The 22,109-nt window shown below is 38.9% G+C and overlaps 1 protein-coding gene across 3 annotated transcripts in view; it reads left to right on the top strand.

Annotated features, from left to right (window-relative positions):
- The window catches only part of LRRC8C (leucine rich repeat containing 8 VRAC subunit C), a 115,310-nt gene extending 93,975 nt beyond the window's left edge, over window positions 1-21,335 (top strand). For all 3 annotated transcript variants that reach the window (XM_064282334.1, XM_003418438.4, XM_023558435.2), the window contains one exon: window positions 11,848-21,335. In XM_064282334.1, coding sequence (XP_064138404.1) covers window positions 11,851-14,121 — 2,271 coding nt within the window. In that variant the 5' untranslated portion in view covers window positions 11,848-11,850 and the 3' untranslated portion in view covers window positions 14,122-21,335. The remainder of the gene's footprint in view (window positions 1-11,847) is intronic.
- Window positions 21,336-22,109: the final 774 nt, after the last annotated feature.

The raw sequence follows: 22,109 nt of genomic DNA, 5'->3' as shown, positions 1-22,109 counted from the left end.
CATAGCGATAGGATTTACAACACTTAGGGAAATCACATTAGAAGATAAAATGGTAAACAATCATACAAGGGAATCATAAGCCAGCCAAGGTGACAGGTATTCTTGGGAGACACAATTCAATCCATGACAATATGCAAAAGAACTAAAAACATACGTTCACACAAAAACTTCTACACAAACATTGATGGCCATGGAAGCAATGCGAATGCCCATCAAATGTTGAATGGATAAACAAAATGTGGTATATTCATACAATGGTATTCAGCCTTAAAAAAGAAATGAAGTACCAATGCATGCTACGACATGATAAAATTAGGAAATTGAACATAAGAACAAATGAACTTTTTTTAAAAGCATTTAGAAATCTTGAAAATGAAAAAAAATCATTGAATTAAAAAAAAAATCAACAGAATAACTAGACTGGGCTCAGTTGCAGAATTAGTGAATTAGACAAGTGTTCTAAGTTTACCCAGAGCTCAGCACTGAAAGACACAGAAATTAAAAAAAAAAAAAAAGACACATGGAAGATGAGAGGCTCTAACACGTGTAATAGGAATTGTAAAAGAAAATGGAGGAAATAATGGAGAAGCAAGACATAAATGCTATAATTTTCCAAAATTGAAGAAAATCCAGTCCTTAGCTCTAGGTACTGAGCAAGATTAACACATATACATCAAAGGAAGTTAAATTAAAGTGAAAATGTAAAGTATCAGAGATTAAAGGTAAAAATCTTAAAAGCTAAAATAGAGAAAGATAGATTGCCCTCTAAAGAACAAAATCAGACTAACAGTAGGCTCCCCATCAGGAAAAATACAAGCCAGAGAAAAATGTAATCATGTTTAAACTGCTGAGGTAAAATTACAGAACTTATAACTCATTAAAACTATTATCAAGAATGAAGACAACAGATATTTTCAGACATACAGGGTATCTGAGTATTCTATCCACAATCCCTTACTAAACAAATTATTAAAGGATACACTTCAAACAAAAGAAAAATGAACCCAGAAGAAAAGTATAACAAATAAGAAAAATGGTAAGCACATAATTTTATATATATATATATATATATGTATATAAATTGTCAAAGTGAACTATGTTGTTGTTGTTGTTAGGTGCCATCGAGTCAGTTCCGACTCATAGTGACCCTATGCACAACAGAATGAAACACTGAGCCATCCTTACAATTGTTGTTATGCTTGAGCTCATTGTTGCAGCCACTGTGTCAATCCACCTCGTTGAGGGTCTTCCTCTTTTCCACTGACCCTGTACTTTGCCAAGCATGATGTCCTCTCTAGGGACTGAACCCTCCTGATAACATGTCCAAAGTATGTAAGACGCAGTCTCGCCATCCTTGCTTCTAAGGAGCATTCTGGTTGTACTTCTTCTAAGACAGATTTGTTCATTCTTTTGGCAGTCCATGGTATATTCAGTATTCTTCGCCAACACCACAATTCAAAGGCATCAATTCTTCTTCAGTCTTCCTTATTCATTGCCCAGCTTTCACATGCATATGATGCGATTGAAAATACCATGGCTTGGGTCAGGCACACCTCAGTCTTCAAGGTGACATCTTTGCTCTTCAACAACTTTAAAGAGGTCCTTTGCAACAGATTTACCCAATGCAATGCGTCTTTTGATTTCTCGACTGCTGCTTCCATGCCTGTTGATTGTGGATCCAAGTAAAATGAAATCTTTGACAACTTCAATCTTTTCCGCATTTATCATGATGTTGTTCATTGGTCCAGTTGTGAGGATTTTTGTTTTCTTTATGTTGAGGTACAATCCAAACTGAAGGCTGTGGTCTTTGATCTTCATTAGTTTAAGTGCTTCAAGTCCTCTTCACTTTCAGCAAGCAAGGTTGTGTCATCTGCATAACGCAGGTTGTTAATGAGTCTTCCTCCAATCCTGATGCCCCGTTCTTCTTCATATAGTCCAGCTTCTCGGATTATTTGCTCAGCATAGACTGAATAGGTATGGTGAAAGAATACAACCCTGACACACACCTTTACTGACTTTAAACCAATCAGTATCCCCTTGTTCTGTCCAAACAGCCACCTCTTGATCTATGTAAAAAATTTAAGTGTTTCAAAAGCTAAAATATTCTAATAACAAAATGAAGGGCTGTCCATTGAGTAGTTAAAACATGCTTGGAAGGGGAGTAGGAATACTGAAAAATTTAAGTGTGTAAGTTTTAAGAAATTATAGATGACTTCTAAAAGAACAGAAATATAATCTACACCTTCCTAACAAGTTGGGGGAGGGGAGGAGAAGATATAGAAAATGTTATCAATGTAAAAGAAGACAGGTAGAAGGTTGGGGGGCGAGAGGAGAGAAACAAAGTAAAAACATAAAGAAAAAAATTTTTTTAATATAGAAATAAATCCATGTATCAGTGAATATCCAAATATGAGTGAGCAGGATAATGGAATGGATTAAATTCACTTGTAAAATGAAAAAGTGATTAGCTTGGATTTTTAAAATATCCACAAGACACACACTTAAAAAATAAAACAAGCATTATGCTGGGTGAAATAAGTCAATCACAAAAGGACAAATACAGCGAGGGGTGGGATAGGAAGGGAAAAACACTAAATAGACAAAAAATAAGCGGTAACTTTGGTGAAGGGTAAGACAGTACACAATACGGGGCAAGTCAGCACAATTTGACGAAGGCAAAGTCTTGGAAGCTCCACAGACACATCCAGACTCCCTGAGGGTTGGAATTCCTGGGCTGAGGGCTGTGGGAACCATCGTCTCGGGGAGTATCCAGCTCAATTGACGTGACATGGTTTATGTAGAAAATCTTTTACATTCTACTTTGGTGAGTAGCATCTGGGGTCTTAAAAGCCTGTGAGCGGTCATCTAAGATACTCCACTGGTGTCACCCCATCTGGAGCAAGGGAGAAAGAAGAAAACGAAAGACACAAGGGAAAAATTAGTCCAAAGGACTGATGGACCACAAGTACCACAGCCGCCACCAGACTGAGTCTATCACAACTGGATGGTGCCCAGCTACCACCACTGACTGCTCTGACAAGGAACACAATAGAGGGTCCCAGACAGAACTGGAAAAAAATGTAGAACAAAATTCTAACTAAAAAAAAAAAAAAAAGACCAGACTTAACTGGTCTGGCAGACTGGAGAAACCCCAAGTGTATGGCCCCTGGACACCCTTTTAGCTCAGTAATGAAGTCACTTCTGAGGTTCACCCTTCAGCTAAAGATTAGATAGGCCCATAAAACAAAATAAGACTAAATGGGCACACCAGCCCAGAGGCAAGGATGAGAAGGCAGGAAAGCTGGTATTGGGGAAACTAAGGTTGAGAAGGGGAGAGTGTTGACATGTTGTGGGGTTGGCAACCAATGTCACAAAACAATATGTGTATTAATTGTTCAATGAGAAGCTAGTTTGCTCTGTAAACCATCTAAAGTACAAAAAAAAAATTATAAAACAGGTAACTAGAATAAAATAAACACTAAAGAATAATTGTAGATAGTTTTAAAAAACGGAAGTAATTTTCACTAAAACTCCAAACATACAAAAATAAAAAAAATACAACAGAATCACAAGGATGAAAAATAGTGATTAAAAAAAAAAAAGATACAGCATTGAAACTACCACCAAAAAAGCTGGTGGAGCATTTTTAATATTAGACAGCATTTAGGTACATATTTGAATTTTAAAACATGCAGATTCTTATAACCGCCACCACAAACAGGATACAGAAGAATTTTAACATCTCAAAGAATTCACCGGTGCTGACACTTTGCAGTGAACCTCTTCCCTTACCTCTAACCTCTGGCAACGACTGATCTGTTCTCTGTCCCTATCTCTTCTCTGTTCTGTTTTTCAGAATACTGGGTGAAATCAGCCAGCATGAATCTTTTGAGACAGACATTGATTTTAGTATCAATATTGCCTAAATGCCCATCATCATGGGATTGTTTTAATAAATTACAGTGTCTCCATACTATGTAATTCTGCAGCACTTAGAATGGAATATGTCTCCAAGCACTCCTGGCCTCCAAGATATACTATGAAAAACTCAAGGTGTAGGAATAATATATATTAATAAGATCCCACTTTATATATTCCAAACTAAAAGCCAAACCAGTTACTATTGTTGATTCCGACTCATGGCAACTCCATGTGTTGCAGAGGAGAACTGTGCTCCATAGGGTTTTCAAGGCTTTGACCTTTTGGAAGCAGGTCATCATCCTTTCTTCCGATGTGCCTCTGGGTGAATTCAAACCTTTTGGTTAGTAGTCAAGCACTTAACCATTTGTACTACCCGGGGACTCTTGTTTATACATTATATTTATGTAAATAAAAAAAAACCTGGGATAGTGTACACCAAATGTGTATCAGTGCTTACGGAGAGGAATGGCATAGGGTGGGGAGAAGTAGAAAAAAGACTTTGCCTTCTGTGTTAAAAACAAGTGTTTTAAAAGAGACAACCCATTTATAATAGCAAAAAAGGAACTAAAATACATATTAACATAGCTGAACAATAAATGTCCAAAATTTATGTGTGAAAAGCTGTAAAACACTCCTGAAAAACACAAAATTAGACACAAACAGGCAGAAACACATACCATGGAGAGGAAGACTCAATATCATAAAGATTTCAGTTCTTCCTCAATTAATGTATAAATTTAATGTAATCCCAGTTAAAAAAAAAAAAAAAAACACCATCAGGTGTTTGTGGGGTGTGTTCCTGGATCTAGACAAGCTGATAATAAAGTCGTGAAGACAAGAATTTAAACACTTACACATCGAGTTGGTTCCAACTCATAGTGATCCTATGTACAATAGAACGATATACTGCCCATTCCTGCACCATCCTCGACAGTCGTTGTTATGCTTGACCTGTTGTTGTAGCCACTGTGTCAGTCCATCTCGTTGATGGTCTTACTCTTTTCTGCTGACTCTCTACTTTAGCAAGCATGATGTCCTTCTCCAGGAACCGATCCCTCTTGATAATATGTCCCTAACATAATACCTGGCATTTAGTGTTGTTTTGCTTAGCTGCTGTCAAGTTGGCCCCCAACTCATGGCATCCCCATGCTCAACGGGACGAAATGCTACCCGGGCCTATCGATTACAGAATGGACCATTATGATCATAGAGTTTTCACTGGCAGATTTTTGGAAGTAGATTACCAGGCCTTTCTTCCTTGTCTGTCTTAGTCTAGAAGGTCTGCTGCAACCTGTTCAACATTATAGCAACACACAAGCCGCCACTGGCAGTTGGGTGGTAGCTGCACTTGAGGTGCATTGGCCAGGAATCAATCCCAGGTCTTCCGCATGGAAGGTGAGGATTCCACCACTGAACCACCGTTGCCCCCCTTGACATAGAGTAGAAACTCAAAAATGACTGAATTTTTCTGAGGACACAACCAAAATTGTTCACCACTTCTATTCCATGAGTCCTACACCACCCCACCTTAGTGTCATTTATATCTCTGGCATGTAATAGATAAACTACCTCTTATTTATATTGCTCAATCTTTGTTATTTCGAGTGGTTTCTCTGAAGTTAAGGAGTTTGTTTTGTTTTCTTTTATGCTTAGCCTCTTGATGCCTTATTCATGCAAATATAGTACTTTTTCAACTGATTGTACAGTACTTTTTCCACAGTCACATTCTGCTTTTTACTGCAGTGCTTCTCTGGAAGCTGCCTAAATAAGAAGATACTATTTTTACATAACAATAATAAATGTTATGATTTTAACAAAGATTTGAGAATCATAACCATTATCAAAGATTTATCGTCTAATCAAAGACCAGCCATAAACGTTGTTGTTATCTTGTCTCATTGAGTTGATTCCCACTCATAGCAACAGAGTAGAACCGCCTCGGTGGGTTTCCCCAGGTCGTAACCTTTACTGGAGCAGATCACCAAGCTTTTCTCCCGCGGAACAGCTGGTGGGTTCGAATCACTAACCTTTCAGTTAGCAGCTGAGCGCTTAACCATTTCACCAGCAGGGCTCCTTACCATAAACATTAATGATTTGAAATGATGAATATTATTATTAAAAGTCCATATTTGCACAATGATCACACAAGGCGCTTGAGTATTTGGTAAAGTATGCCCGCAGTCCATATAAAAATACATCTCCCTGATGGTTTAAAATTGGCTTAGACACCCAGTCAGCATTTTAAAGATTTTATTTCTTTTCCTAGAATTTAGCAGCATTTCAGGGCATGATTTGGATAAGTTATTTCCATGTTTAGGGAAACTTGAATTTCTATCTTTTTAAAAAGTAGAAGATACCTCCCGTAGAAAGCAAAAGCAAGAAATCCAGTTTATTTCATTGACCATAAAATGGAGGGCTGGGATACTTTTTTTTTTTCTCCAAAAAAATAGCTGTTGTATTATATCACCATGATTTCAGATGAGAGTTCATGAATCCAAATTTTAATGAGCTGCTTCTCCAATCCCTGCAAAACTCTTGGGTTTCTTTTCCAGAAGTCCTACCTAGATATCATCACAGACATGGAACAATTTTACATGCACAGTGTTTTTTTCCTTTTTGTGAATACTTGAGGAGGATTTTGTATACTTTTGTAATCCAGATGTCAGCAGCTCCTTAAGACCTAGAGAAGACTGAGTCAAACCCCAGTCCCTTGCCCTCTCTAAGATATAGACAAACCCTTGGAAGTTTCTCATGGTCCCTGTAGCTCCCAGTTTCTGTTTCCATGGAACTAGTTTAGGTTATAGATTTTTATTGTGAGGTGCAGAAAGCAGTTTGGCCTTTTGTTCTGGGCTCCTGAGAGCTGGACTATAATTAGGCTAATGAGTGAAAGCTGACCAAGGAGGACCACCTGGGGGCCCAGTGCTGACTAAGGCTCACAAGACATGGTATAATCTATCATGGCCATGCTGTGAGGTCCATAAAAGCCCTGAGCCCTGAGGCTCAGATGAAGCTTTCTGGTTGGTAAGACAAACATATGCTTCTAGGAGGGTAGCACATCTACTTGTGACGTGGAAGCTCCATGCTGGGCCCCCTCTCAGTCCTTACCCTAGGCATCTCTTCGTTTGTATCCTTTTTTGTCATATTAAAGCTGTTATTGCAGGTATGGTGCTTCATGTGAGATCTGTGAGTCATTGCAGTAAATTGTAGAGCCCAAAATAGTAGCAGGGGTTGTCAGGCCTGAAATGGAGGGCATCATATGGACTTCCAAGCTTGTGGTTGGTACCCACTGACCTAGCCCTGGGTGGCCAGGGATGAGAGACAGAATGGCTGCATGGTCAGCTGGGGTCTGAATTGAACAAGGGAGGGAAGCTGAGATTTCCACAGGATGCAGTTGGTGTGTGGAGTGGGTTTTGTTATTCACCGCACGATTTGGTGATCTTAATCTCAGCTTTGTTTACTGTGCCTTCACATTTACCCACCCCAGGAAAACTCTCTGCATCTGCACAACTTTGATCCAAGCATGAAATTTTGTCCCTTTCTGTGATTTCTACAAAAGTTGTTCATGAATGTGTGGCAGATTTTACAAAAGGTTCAGGGAGGTTGAAAGGGATGTATATGTCAAAATAGAGATAATGATTATATGCTCCAGCTCTAACCTCCTGCAATATTACCTGACCTACTTCTTTACTTCTAGACTCCTTTCTCTTCTGCTGACTTACCTCGTACCTCCACACCTGTCCACTGCAACCTAGGGTAGGCAGTGTAGCTGGCTCTTCGTTGCCTTGGCTGCACCTGACCCTTGCACTTAGTAACTCACCTTCTCTGTCCCTCTCTTCTTCGTTCCCACACTTAGACATTTTCCTTAACATAGGTGACTTCATGCTAAGAAGAATTCTGGTATCAGCTTTTATGAGAATAAGTTTTCTTATTTTGCTGTAGTCTGGATCATGTTTTCTTGTTCATCTTCCTTCTCTAAAAAATTATTTTCTCTCGCCTCCCCCATTTCTTTCTCCTCCTTCACCACCCCGCCCCCCAAAAAAACCCACATAGCTCTGTCTCAAGCCTTTGTCCTCCAAAGGCCATCTGAGGGTTGTCCCTAGAAGAAAACAGTGGCATTCTTCTGCATTGTGACATGTTTGTTTATGAGCTGGTGGTGATGATCTGAGACTTAGTGTTCTTTAGAACTGGATAAGGGGGAGGGAGATTTTTCCTTACTTCTACCCCAAGCTCTTTCCCTTAGCCCAGCACCAGCAGCTTGGAGTCCTACAGTTATCCTTTTGGAATTTGTTTTTCAGGCTTTGCAAACTCTTTAAAGATGCGTAAAAGTAAAAAGAATGAGATATAGGTTTAATCAGGCGAATTTCTCAAAAAAGCAGAAAAGGTAAAACAAAAACTCCCAAGTTCTTACAAGCTGCTGCTATTCACATTGATGTGACAAAAACACCTTTTACCCTTTTTCGAGGAGGCCCATCTACCTTATTTTTTCCGTCTTCTTTCTCTTTTTGATTGTACCTTTGAAAACAATGATCCTTCTCCCAGTTTATCCTGATGCTGCAGAGTTCAGAAATGCTGTTATATTAAACACGTAGGGCAACTCACGCCTTTCTGTTCTTACGGCTTCTGTTCTGTAGCTGTTTTGCTGTTTAAATCTTCATACTGTTTACTGTTGGGCTCCTTTCCACCCACTCCCTAATTTGCCCTGTTCTTTTTCATAATCCTGGAGTGAATACCTGCTTTCATATTCTTTTGGAATTCTACTCTGAGCCGCCTCTCTGCTGGAGTCTTCTTATATTTCCTCAGCAGCGTGAACAACTATGGTTCTTAGTGACTAAATTCCAATATTGTTTCTACTCAGATGTCAGTTCTGATTAGTCAACAGCTTTTGGAAAAAATCATTGTCTTTACTCTTCTGGGATTCGAGTAGGCACATTTCAAATATTCTATCTTCGCTAAATCTAAAAACAAACATAAAATCAGAAGGCTGAAAGGAGCTTGAGGAGATCATCTCTGTATTACCCACCTAGGTTGAGCTGTTGTACATAAACACACCCTAGCGTAGGCTTGGTAAAATGAAAAGGCTCTGTGGAGTAATAAAAAAAAAAAAAAAAAATTTTTTTTTTTTATTACTCCACAGAGCCTTTTGTAAATACCTGCCCGGCCATTTCCTAGCTATGTGAACATGGACAAATTGCTTAAGTGCTCTGAACCTTGGCCAGTTTCCTTTTTTGTAGAATGGGAAGAATACTACCTGCCTCCATAGCATGGCAGATGCTAGCCAAGAAGGTGCCTTTGTGCGAAATATAAAAAAGTCTCCCACTGTGTAGACATAGCCCCAAAGGCACACAGGTGAGCAAAGGGAACACAAGCTAGATTTTAGCCTCCACTTGCCCCTCAGCTGGGCATCCTGGTGCTTTGCATAACCTAAACCCTGTACAGCAGCCAAGCTCCAGGGGTAGACCATCTTCTACTTCCAGAGCAAGCCTTGGGGAGAGGCTGGGCAGGGGGACAATAATGGAGCCCACCTGGTTGCTTGGCAGGACTTTAGCACCTTAAGAAGGTGTCTGCCTTTTTACCTTCTAAGGGATCTTGTTTTCACACTGATTTCCCTGTATTTTCATCACACCATTAACAATGTGATATTAACATATTAGCTCAAAGGTGTCACTCTTGGAGAATGTGCTCAGGATGCATTCCTTTTCCCTGTGGGTTCCCACCCTCCACCCTCTACTTCACAAACGGTTAAGAGTATTAAATGAGGCCACAAGCGGGAAATCATCTGAAACGTGATCCCAGCCACTGAATTTCTTAGTTTTTCTTTTATGTTCCTTTAGGATATTCTGGCATTTGTCTAGGCTTTCTCCTACAATTTTCTCTTCCAGTGGTTTCCAAAGTAGGGTGCTTGACCCCCCCCTCCAAGAAATACGAAAGATGCTCCATTGAGGTGTGCAGGGAAAAAAAAAAAGATCTTTTATTTATATTTATTTTAAACTTAAAGAAATTTAGCTTTACTAATATTTGATGTATGAATTGAGGTACATACTTTATGAATACAGTTATTAATAAACCAGTTGCCATTGAGTCAGTTCTGACTCATGATGACCCCATGTGTTTCAGGGTAGAACTGTGCTCCATAGGGTTTTCAGTGGCTGATTTTTTGGAAGTAGACCACTAGGCCTTTCTTCTGAGGTACTTCTGGGTGGACTCAAACCTCCAACCTCTCAATTAGCAGCCAAGCACATTAACTGTTTGCACCACCCACGGGCTTCACAATTATAAATAGACTCATTTATATGGAAATAGGTGAGCATGCTAAGCTCTATTTCTGTGTTATAGCTAAGTGGCAAAACTGTTTGAAGACTCAGTTCTCACACCTCTGTAGCCACAGAACCCTCTGAATACAAACACATTTGGTATTCTTCTCTACCTGCTTTTAATTTTTATAGTAGGTGGTGTCCTTCTGCTTTATCTTTCAGGACAGCGCTTTATAAATCGTCTAGTGAAATTTTCTCGTTTCAAATTGGTGTCCTTTTGGTTTAATCCTAGAAATAAAATAAAATGAGAATGTGTTTTATTTTAGGTAGCCTGGGCTGGATGACATTAAGCAAGTTACTTAACCTTTCTGTCCCTTGGTTTCCTCGTCTGTAAAATGGGAATAATCAGAGTATCTGCTTCATAGTATTGATGTGACAATTAAGAGTTAACACCCAGGAAGTTCTTATAGGGTCAGCCATATATTAAGCACAATAAGAGTTTGCTGCTCATCTACATCCCTAGGAAAGGTGTCTTCTAAACACCTAGAGGTATATTGGAAATAGGAGGACTAGTCTCAGCTCTGGATTAATTTACTTACTCGACAAATATATACTAGTGGTCTCTTATGTACCAGACACTTGGCCGAATGTCAGATGCTCCACTCTACTGTCAAACTTGTGCTCTGTTTGATGGTCTGTCTCCCTTGTCACCAGTTTGTGGTCACATTCCTGTGCCACAGCAGTCCACTTTCTAATGAGCTCAGTTTCTATTTCTATTTGGAAAGGGGCTTGAATCTTTGCTGTGCAGAATCACTAAACACTGTGGATTTCTAGACATTTGACATTTTAAGATACAAATAGACTTTCCCCTGTATTATTAATTCAATATGTCATTGCTGTCAACTCCTTGGTTGTTACTCCTGCTCTGAACTGTTTTGGTTATTGTAAACAGTTCTGCTTTTCATAGATTTCTTTCTGGGGATGATTCCTCCAGATTGACTCAAAGTATAGTCTTCCTATCCAACCTCATCCGCAAAGAGAATGTTTTTCCTCTTTCCCAAATCACAATCTTATGAGACTACTGGACATTCTTAGAACTTAGTATTCTTCTCAACAAATTGAAACACTGGTAGAGGGATAGAGGTTCTGTGTAACATGTTGCATGAAAAGATAACGATTTTAGATTTAATCATTTTATTATTGAACACTTCTGTATTCTTTTCTCTCTCTCTCGCTGGAGAAATGGTTTTTATAAGAACTTAGTAAAATTCCTATTATATGAAAGCCATTTGTATTTTTCTATACTTATGGTCCAGAATATGGGTAGAAAGAAAAGGGGAGATGATAAAGATGGGAGTTTCTTCTATATGTCCTCTTTCCACTCCTTTTGCTCCTCATACACAAAAACACAAGAATTTTCCCTAAATATTTATTTTGCTGTGACTTGTTCTGTGTCCTGATACAGGCCTCCTGTGTTTTGTGTCATGAGCAAGATTGGATATTTCATTTTTCCAACATAATAGGCTAAGAATAAAATCTTGGTGCTGGAATTGAACGTTGTATAATCCAGGCAAAGGAAATGGACATTTATTGGATGTTATTGCTGCTTTCTTAGCACTAATGACATTATGAAAGCTCTTTGAGTAATATAATTGGAAATATTTCTGTATTTTAGGTCATGCAGGACAAGATCATCTGCCTTCCGAAAAGAGTGCAGCCTTCTCAGAACCATTCTTCTGTTTCGAATGTCTCTCAAGGAGTTGCCAGTACCACCCCACTGCCTCCACCTAAACCATCTGCTACTAACCCCGCCACTGTGGAAATGAAAGGACTGAAGACAGATTTGGACCTTCAGCAGTACAGTTTTATAAACCAGATATGTTATGAGCGAGCCCTCCATTGGTATGCCAAGTATTTCCCTTACCTTGTCCTCATCCATACCCTGGTCTTCATGCTCTGCAGTAACTTTTGGTTCAAATTTCCTGGATCCAGCTCCAAAATAGAACATTTCATCTCAATCCTGGGGAAGTGTTTTGACTCCCCCTGGACCACACGGGCTTTGTCTGAAGTATCTGGAGAGGACTCAGAAGAAAAAGACAACAGGAAGAACAACATGAGCAGATCCAACACTACCCAGTCTGGTCCAGAAGGCAGCCTGGTCAACTCTCAGTCTTTAAAATCAATCCCCGAGAAGTTTGTGGTTGACAAATCCACTGCAGGGGCCCTGGATAAAAAGGAAGGTGAGCAAGCCAAGGCCTTATTTGAGAAGGTGAAGAAGTTCAGGCTGCATGTGGAAGAAGGTGATATCCTGTACGCCATGTATGTTCGCCAGACTGTGCTTAAGGTTATAAAATTCCTGATCATCATTGCCTATAACAGTGCTCTGGTTTCCAAAGTCCAATTCACTGTGGACTGTAATGTTGACATCCAGGACATGACTGGATATAAAAACTTTTCTTGCAATCATACCATGGCACACTTGTTCTCAAAACTTTCCTTTTGCTACCTGTGCTTTGTCAGTATTTATGGATTGACGTGCCTTTATACTTTATACTGGCTCTTCTACCGTTCTCTAAGGGAATATTCTTTTGAGTATGTCCGGCAGGAGACTGGAATTGATGATATTCCAGATGTGAAAAATGACTTTGCTTTTATGCTTCATATGATAGATCAGTATGACCCTCTGTATTCTAAGAGATTTGCAGTGTTTCTATCTGAAGTCAGTGAGAACAAATTAAAGCAGCTGAACTTAAATAACGAGTGGACTCCTGATAAACTGAGGCAGAAGCTACAGACAAACGCCCATAACCGACTGGAACTGCCTCTTATCATGCTCTCTGGCCTCCCAGACACTGTTTTTGAAATTACAGAGTTACAGTCTCTAAAACTTGAAATCATTAAGAATGTAATGATACCAGCCACAATTGCGCAGCTAGACAATCTCCAAGAGCTCTCTCTACACCAGTGCTCTGTCAAAATCCACAGTGCGGCTTTATCTTTCCTGAAGGAGAACCTGAAAGTCTTGAGCGTCAAGTTTGATGACATGAGGGAACTGCCCCTCTGGATGTATGGACTCCGGAATCTGGAAGAGCTCTACCTAGTCGGTTCTCTGAGTCATGATATTTCCAAAAATGTCACCCTTGAGTCTCTGCGGGATCTCAAAAGCCTTAAAATTCTCTCCATCAAAAGCAATGTATCCAAAATCCCTCAGGCGGTGGTTGATGTTTCCAGCCATCTCCAGAAGATGTGCATACATAACGATGGCACCAAGCTGGTGATGCTCAACAACTTGAAGAAGATGGCCAATCTGACGGAGCTAGAACTGGTCCACTGTGACCTGGAGCGAATTCCCCACGCTGTGTTCAGCCTGCTGAGCCTCCAGGAACTGGACCTGAAGGAAAATAATCTGAAGTCAATAGAAGAAATTGTTAGCTTTCAGCACTTAAGAAAATTGACAGTGCTAAAACTGTGGCATAACAGCATCACCTATATCCCAGAGCATATAAAGAAACTCACCAGCCTGGAGCGTCTGTCTTTTAGTCACAATAAAATAGAGGTGCTGCCTTCCCACCTCTTCCTATGCAACAAAATCCGATACTTGGACTTATCGTACAATGACATTCGATTTATCCCACCTGAAATAGGAGTTCTACAAAGTTTACAGTATTTTTCCATCACCTGTAACAAAGTAGAGAGCCTCCCAGATGAACTCTACTTCTGTAAGAAACTGAAAACTCTAAAGATTGGGAAAAACAGCCTATCAGTACTTTCACCGAAAATAGGAAATTTACTGTTTCTTTCCTACTTGGATGTTAAAGGCAATCACTTTGAAATCCTCCCTCCTGAACTGGGTGACTGTCGGGCTCTGAAGCGAGCTGGTTTAGTTGTCGAAGACGCTCTGTTTGAAACTCTGCCTTCTGATGTCCGAGAGCAAATGAAAACAGAATAACTTATTTTTCTTTAAAGTTTGACTGAAACATGCTACTACCAAATACAGTATAAATAATTAGGTAGTCTTAATGCCTTTCCTATTTTGTTTTTTTTCTTCTTAATACAAAACAAAATGTACACAAGATTGAGTAAGGACTATGTCTATTTTTAATAAAAATTTACTTGTATTTTTTTCAGCATTAATATTTTAAGGTTTTATTTGTCCTGGAACCTAATATATCTATTGTTTTCTACTGGCAGAAGCAGATGGGTCCATCTGGTATTTTGTTTTTGTTGTTGTTGTTTCAGTCCATTGTTGTGAAAGGGAGGAAATTTTGAGTTGCTTGCTTTTTTGGTATTTTTTTTAATACATGAAAATATTTTGCCAAGGTCATTGTTCACTTGTTTACACCTGTACAGGGTCTTATTTCTGTTTTCATTGTGTGTTGTATACCCAGGAATCTGTGCTAATTATTTTAATACCAGCTGCCCTCTCCATTGGCCAAGTCCTTCATTCTACACTGACAACTTCTGCAGAGTGTAAATTCACATAAGTGCATTGTCACAGAGTATTGTTTTTAAATCTCCCTCCCCAACAGAACCCTAAATTATATTATTTCATACACCTGACTGTTACACTTATCCTTCAGCAAGGAATTTGTGAGTGGGTGACGACAGTAGTCTTCAACGGTGGGCATGCTTGAATTGATCATCTGTAATTTAACTGATTTGCATTTTTACCAACATTTTAAAAATATTTAAAAGCTATACACAAAGGCTTCCCTCCCCCCTTTAACCTCAATACTGCTATGTAGTACTGGTAAACAACCTTAGAGAAACTAGATTTATTGTAATACCCCAGTTGATAATTAAATTTAAAAATCATAGAATTAGAAGCCTGTTTTTTTGAGTAATTGAATCATCTTTGATATCTTAATAGGCGGGTGCGCTGGTTGGAAAAAATTTCACTACTAAAGCTTTGTTAAATAGCTAGCTGGTGCACTCCACTCGGGCTCTCTCCCTTCCTCTGGGCAGTGTGGCAGTGATCAAGTTCTGCCTGTTGCTCAAAATAACCTACTTCTGTATTCATCAGTTTCCCTGAAGACTGGCCATACTGGGAGCACTAGTGATGCAAGCTCTGGAGCGCTATCTGCTCTCTTTGGCTTAAAATAAGTATTTCATCTAAAATGGCTCCTTTTTTTTTTTTTTTAGGTGAATAAATTGCTAAGTGGTTTTTACTTAGCAATAATTTCTGCCTGATGACCAGCAGAACTTTTATTCATCTTAGCACATAAAATCCAACATAGTGTGGGTCTTGGGCAAATTTTTTACTTACTATTAAGCTGTGTTGAACAATAAAATGAGACACACTATTTGACTTCAATCCCAGACCAGTACTACTGATCACAGGGACTTTGGTTTATGCATCGAATCCACATTGACCTTTTTCAGTGCCCTTGTCTGATCTAAGAAACTTTCGTGACTTATGAAAGTAGGAAGAAAATTTGGGGGTTTCAAAAGGCTGCTTTTAAAAATTGCCCCTTGATCCTGGTGAATTTGCTCAGTGCCACTTTGAATAACACACAGAATGGGAATGTAGGAACAGCTCAACAGATCCATGCACCTCAATCATGTTTTAAGTTTTTGTGGCACATTGTTGGGTGAAGGATTAGGGAAAGACGTGCTTTTCATTTGCTTAATAACCTAATTATGTTGACCAAAGTGCTTCACAGTTTTGTTCAGTGTTAAACTTTTAAAATGATGGTTTTCCATAGCTCATGTATTTAGGCCTGAAATGAAATAGTAACGATAAGTTTTGCAATAGTAACGTGGCCCCATTTCTTGTATGATAAAATATTCAATTCCAGAATATTGTTGGGGTCCTGATTATGAACAATGTGTTGTATTTAGAAACATAACCCTGTCTGTTTTAAATAAACACAAACAAAAACTTAGCATATTGTCCATGGTTGAACATGGCAAGCATGACCTGTTGAAATGTAAGCTGAGGCAGCTGCTGGTAAATACACTGGGTGCACTCTTTTTCTGGATAAAATTTATAGTTATTTTCTATATCACCCTTCAAAAGGGATCTATTCAGGTTAAAATCATATTTATGCTGAAGCCTTTATCTCACATTAATAGATAATCTCATATGGGCTCATAACTGAGATGGATTACTAATAACTAGCTTTTATCACTTGTAGCAATTTGCTCAAAACTCCAAAAGAATTTGACTTGTTTTCTTAATGATTTCACAGGCTGACCTCCAACCTAGGTTTTAAATACCATCCAGTAAATCAATACAGTTCTAGGACTTTATATGTTAACTAAAAAAGAAAATTCATAGATGTTTCTATTCGATTTTATAAAAATTCAAAAGTGTCAAACTTAATTGAGTCTAAATTTCCTGACTCTGGCCCTTTTTAATGTTGTACTTATTTGTGCACACTCTTAAGTAAAAAGCGTTTGATTACTGCTTAGCCTTTAAATGGAACACTCAGGTAAATGAACTGCTGACTTTTCTAACATCCTTTAACCGACCTGCTAAGTGTATAGGGGGTATTTACTTAATCACGTTCTGTATTTTACAAGTGCTCTTGCTTAAAAGAAACAACTCCCTCTGTTTCTCCAGCCTTTATAAGATTCATGAGAAACTGCTTCTGTAAATACAAAAGCACCATCTTTATTCATAGCTCCTATGGCTATTGCTGGAAACCCTGGTGGCGTAGTAGTTAAGTGCTACGGCTGCTAACCAAAGGGTCAGCAGTTCAAATCCGCCAGGCACTCCTTGGAAACTCTATGGGGTAGTTCTACTCTGTCCTACAGGGTTGCTATGAGTCGGAATCGACTCGAAGGCACTGGGTTTTGGGTTTTATGGCTATTGGCAGCTCATGCTGAGTAAGCTTTTTTGGTCAGTTTTAATGGTTATATGTAGAAGAAGCAATTGTCTGGTGATGGTCTGGTTGAAATGGAGTATATAAGTATATCCCAATAGAACTGACCTAAGCAGTTCATATCTCAGAAAATTAGTGCAGTTTCTTGTTACGTGATGCAGGTTTTGTTTTGTTTTTAACCCAGCACCACCAATATAGAGGTTCTTGATACAGTCAAACCTGGTATTTACAAGTATAAAATATTTTTATTGCTCATCTGCCCTTTCCCGTCATTAAGTTTCCCGTGTAGCCATTTGACGTGGCATCCTGTGCAGCAGGCATAGCTTTTGCAGAAAGGCTTGGAAAATATAACTACTGAGAGGATTTTATTCCTTTAGAGGTGCCTCTTTACCTGGCTCTCCATCTGTCTTTGCAGAGAGGAGTTTCAATAACCCAAAATCTCCTCTGCGTTACCTGGAACGAGGGAAGTCTAAGTTCTTGCAATATGCTATCTTATTGCTGATATCAAGACACAGAAAATAAAATTTGTATCTCTTGTTACCATTTCCCCTAAAAGCAGTTTTTTCATTGCTTATTTTCCTAATTCTACTATAAGAAAAGTCCATTCTTTACGTAGTCTATTTTACTCTCTAACCTAATTTCATACCAAAAACCTGCTAAATGGTAATAATGTATTTATTTAAAAGGCGAACATTCATGATCCATTGTCATGGAAACTGTCAGCAGTCCTTAGTAGTGAACAAATAAGATAAATTTTGTTTTTAGAGACCGAGAGTCAACTAACATTCTCTCTTTATCCTGAAGGTGATAATGCCATTAATACAGCTCATATTTTTGGTAGGATCTCAGTAACTCAGGGTAGAGTTCCATATTAACCTTCCAAAAGAAATTTGCAAAATAGCACAATTGTTGGCAAGGGGATTGCTTCAGGGTCTATAGGACTTTCTCATCTTGTCTATTCAGAAACATTGTAAGAAAATTTGGACAGGCTCAACCAGACCTGCCATTGATTTTTCAAACTTAGGCCTCAATGATGTGCTTCTGATCCAATTTCATGCCAGCCTTCCAAAGCAGACATCCACTCTCCCTCCACCTTGCAGAGCTTTTCATTAATAAAGGTGACATCCTTAAGTTCATTTGGAGAGGGAAGGGTCTCTCCCATCTCCCACCTCCTCCCTCCCCACCCAGGGAATTTTTTTTATCAGAAGACCTTGAAAAGGGGTATATAACTTCGGACAACTTAATTTCTTGGTCAAGTTAAATAACAGCTTCTATGCTTGGTTTTTAATGTGGTATAAATTTGCTCCTTCTGAACACCTCCCTCTTCCCTACCTGATTCTGCCTCTTTGCTGCTTGCTTTCTCTCACCATCTGTACATGTTCAGATTGTGTCAAATGCTGGCAAAACCTCTACGACTGTCAAGAAAATGGTTGAAAGTTGATTGTCTTCATGTAAATTCACGATAAAAAGTGTTGTTATTGGGCTATGTAGTACATAGGAAGAGAAAATAACTTAAATAAAGTCATTTTTGTAATTTAACGTTGAGATCTGTCCCTTTCTTATTTGTTTTTAGAAGCCATGTTTGTCGTTGCATTTCTTAAACCGTCACAAAGGCTCCCTGTGCTCTGCAGGAAATAGGCTGCTGGGTGTCTACCATGCATTCTTTCACTTTGTGTTGAGCTGGTTTCTGCAATTGTGACTAATTATTTCCTTCCTTAATTCACTGTACCGCATCTACCTAAGATGCCCCGGGAGTTTCATTTGGGTAATTAGTGCCTTAATATGTAATCTGGAGTGCAATTTCTGTGCATTTGCCAGATCAGATTGCACACTGGCTGTCCAGCCCAGCTTTCAGTAAATACTTTTATGGTAATAACTGTGGTTACTTAAAGGAATCAGTGTGGTTCTGCACAGCTAGGCGGCCTCCCATAATTAACCAGCTTCATTCACTGCGAGTTTAGGGAAGCCCACTGCAAGAAAACTTTATGTACCACTGATGCATAAGAAAATCGTGATCAGCAACTTTCTAAGTTAAATGGTTACCTTACGTATTTGTCTGTATTTATTTATGACCCGTTTATTTTACTGATGGTCAACTCTTTGGAGAAAAATGGCTATTGAGGTGAGGAGGGTTGGAGAGTGTGGTGATAGAAACCGTGTGAATGTGAGTATCAGGAACTTAGAGGAGATCTCTGAAGAAATTTTGGAGACAAGAGCTAGGAAATGCAACAGATTAGAGACATCTGGCAATTTCAGCACAATTTGCTGATAAGAAAAAGGCTGTGTCCACTGCCACCCTCTCCTATCCCATCTTCCGGTCCTGTTATTAACTCAGAATATTGACACAAACGCTGAAATTAAATAAATGTATCCAGTTATTTGTTATCGTTTGTGTCATGGATTGAATTTTGTCCCCTAAAAATATGTGTCAACTTGGTTAGGCTATGATTCCCAGTATTGTGTGGTTGTCCTCCATTTTGTGATTGTAAATTTATGTTAAAGAGGATTAGTGTGGGATTGTAACACCCTTACCCTGGTCACATCCCTGGTCCAATGCAAAAGGAGTTTTCCCTGAGGTGTGGCCTGCACCACCTTTTATCTCTCAAGAGATAAAAAGGAAAGGGAAGCAAGCAGAGAAGGGGGACCTCATACTACCAAGAAGGCAGTGCTGGGAGCAGAGCGTGTCCTTTGGACCCAGGGTCCTTGCGCAGAGAAGCTCCTAGTCCAGGGGAAGATTGATGAGAAGGCTGACAGAGAGATAAAGCCTTCCCCTGGAGCTGACACCCTGAATTTGGGCTTTTAGCCTACTTCACTGTGAAGAAATAAATTTCTCTTTGTTAAAGCTATCCACTTGTGGTATTTCTGTTACAGTAGCACTAGATGACTAAGACAGTTGGCTAGCAAGATATGAGCATTTTGGGTTTGGTGGAAGAGACATGAAGAATATGAAGGAAGTCATTTAAGTCAATTTGTGACTCACAGCGGTACTGGCACAAGGCCTGCATAATTCTGAATGTAAGTTTGTATCTCATCTAAAATACCCAGGTAGGAAAAAAGTGAAAAACTATTCATAAGCTGCATTATTTCTTGTGTACGTCTTTGAATACAGGTTGTACTTCAGATTTCATATTTAAACATAATTGAAAAAAGCAACGTGTGAATAAACATTTATATGATGAGGCATTCCACAAATGTTATTTAGTACTTTCAAACTATTTGAATATTTTGCATGAAAGATATGGGATTAGGCAAAGGTATTATTACCAAATGCCTAAGATGAGCTGGCCCATTTCGATTATTTTGATTCAGGAGTTCTTCTGTTATAAAATTTGGGAACAAGCTGAAGATGGACTTTCTCTTTAGTATATTTTTTAGTTCTTTGGGGAATTAATTTTATTTCAACTCAAACTGCATCTAAACATCCACCCTAAAAAAAAAAAAAAAAAAAGGTTGGCTCAATTCTTATTACTATTCTCAGAAAACATACACCTTAAGAAAACTGACATAAAAGAGGCAATGTGTAAATTTTGCATTTTATATCTTCTCCATGGCTCTCACAAGAGAAAAAAATCAACTTCTCAGCAGTGATTTTTTTTGTGTGTGAAAATACACAACAAAATACACACTCATTCAACAATTTTTACACGTACAGTTCAGTCACAATGGTTACATTTTTTCACTTTGTGCCACCATTCTCACTGTCTGCCCATATTGCTTTAATACTATTAATTTAGACTTTATGCCTATTAAAGTTCTCAACTGTGCTTTAGAGTTACTGTTGTCAATTTGATCTCCTGTAGATAATTCTTCAAAACAACACAATGCTCAAGGCAAACATTCTTTATTAATTGAGCTAAAGTGTTGTTTAAAGACCACTTCATGGGGGTAGTTTTGGTTCAAGGATTGAAGATCATTCACCCAGTCTCAATGGATTTAGTAAGACTGGTTTCCATAAGAATTTGAAGTTTTGTTCCACATTTTTGCTCCTTTTGATCAGGATCCATCTACTGAGTTCCTGATCAAAACAGTCACTAGCAGTAGCTGGCCACCATCCATTTCTTCGGGTCTCATGGCAAATAGTAGTTCATGGAGGCAATTAGGACTGCAGTCCGTTTCCCTCTCTGACTCCTGGGTCTCCTCCTCCCTCTGCTGATCTGAGGCAAATAGAGACCAATTGTAACTTGGGTGGCCACTTGCAAGCTTTTGAGATCCCAAGCAGTACTCACTGAACTGGGAAATAGAACAGACACTCTAAAGATAACATTAGGCCAGTTGGCTGGATAGACCAATGAAGCCATGACCCTAATCCTTTGAACCAAGAAAACTAATTCCATGAGGTATTTAGCTGTACCTTTTTTTTTTTTTTTAAGTAGTATCAACAGCTGCAGCCTTTTTTTTTTTTTTGGACTTCTGTTGTTCTTTTAAATTTATATAGAACGCTGTGTTTGCCATTGCACCCTTTTTTCTGGTGTATAGCTTAATATCAGTTCTTTAGGTGCTGTCAAATTGTTTCCAACTCATAGTGACAAAACACTGCCTGGTCCTGGATGATTCTCACAATTGTTGCTATGCTTGAGCCCATTGTTACAGCCACTGTGTCAGTCCAACTCATCGAGGGTCTTGCTCTTTTTTGCTGACCCTTTGCTTTATCAAGCACGATGTCCTTCTCGAGGGACTGGTCCTTCCTGATAGCATGTCCAAAGTACATGAGACAAAGTCTTCCCATACTTGCTTCTAAGGAGCAACCTGGCCATCTTTTTTCCAAGACTGATTTGTTCATTCTTCTGGCAGTCCCTGATATATTCAGTATTTTTCACCAACCTACTGCATAATTCTACTGCACCAATTCTTTTTCGGTCTTCTTTATTCAGTGTCCAGCTTTCGCATCCATGTGAGGCAATTAAAAATACCATGGCTTGGATCAGGCACACCTTAGTTCTCAAGGTAACATCTTTGCTTTTTAACACTTGAAAAAGTTCTTTTGCAGTAGATTTGCCCAATGCAATACACCATTTGATTTCTTGACTGCTGCTTCCATGGGTGTTGATTGTGGATCCAAGTAAAATGAAACCCTTGAAAACTTCAGTATTGTTTCCATTTATCATGATGT

Source organism: Loxodonta africana, chromosome 3, assembly GCF_030014295.1.
Source record: "Loxodonta africana isolate mLoxAfr1 chromosome 3, mLoxAfr1.hap2, whole genome shotgun sequence".
Taxonomy (NCBI): Eukaryota; Metazoa; Chordata; class Mammalia; order Proboscidea; family Elephantidae; genus Loxodonta; species Loxodonta africana.
The sequence above is the reverse complement of the archived record's forward strand: the minus strand, read 5'-3'. Positions and strand labels throughout refer to the sequence as shown.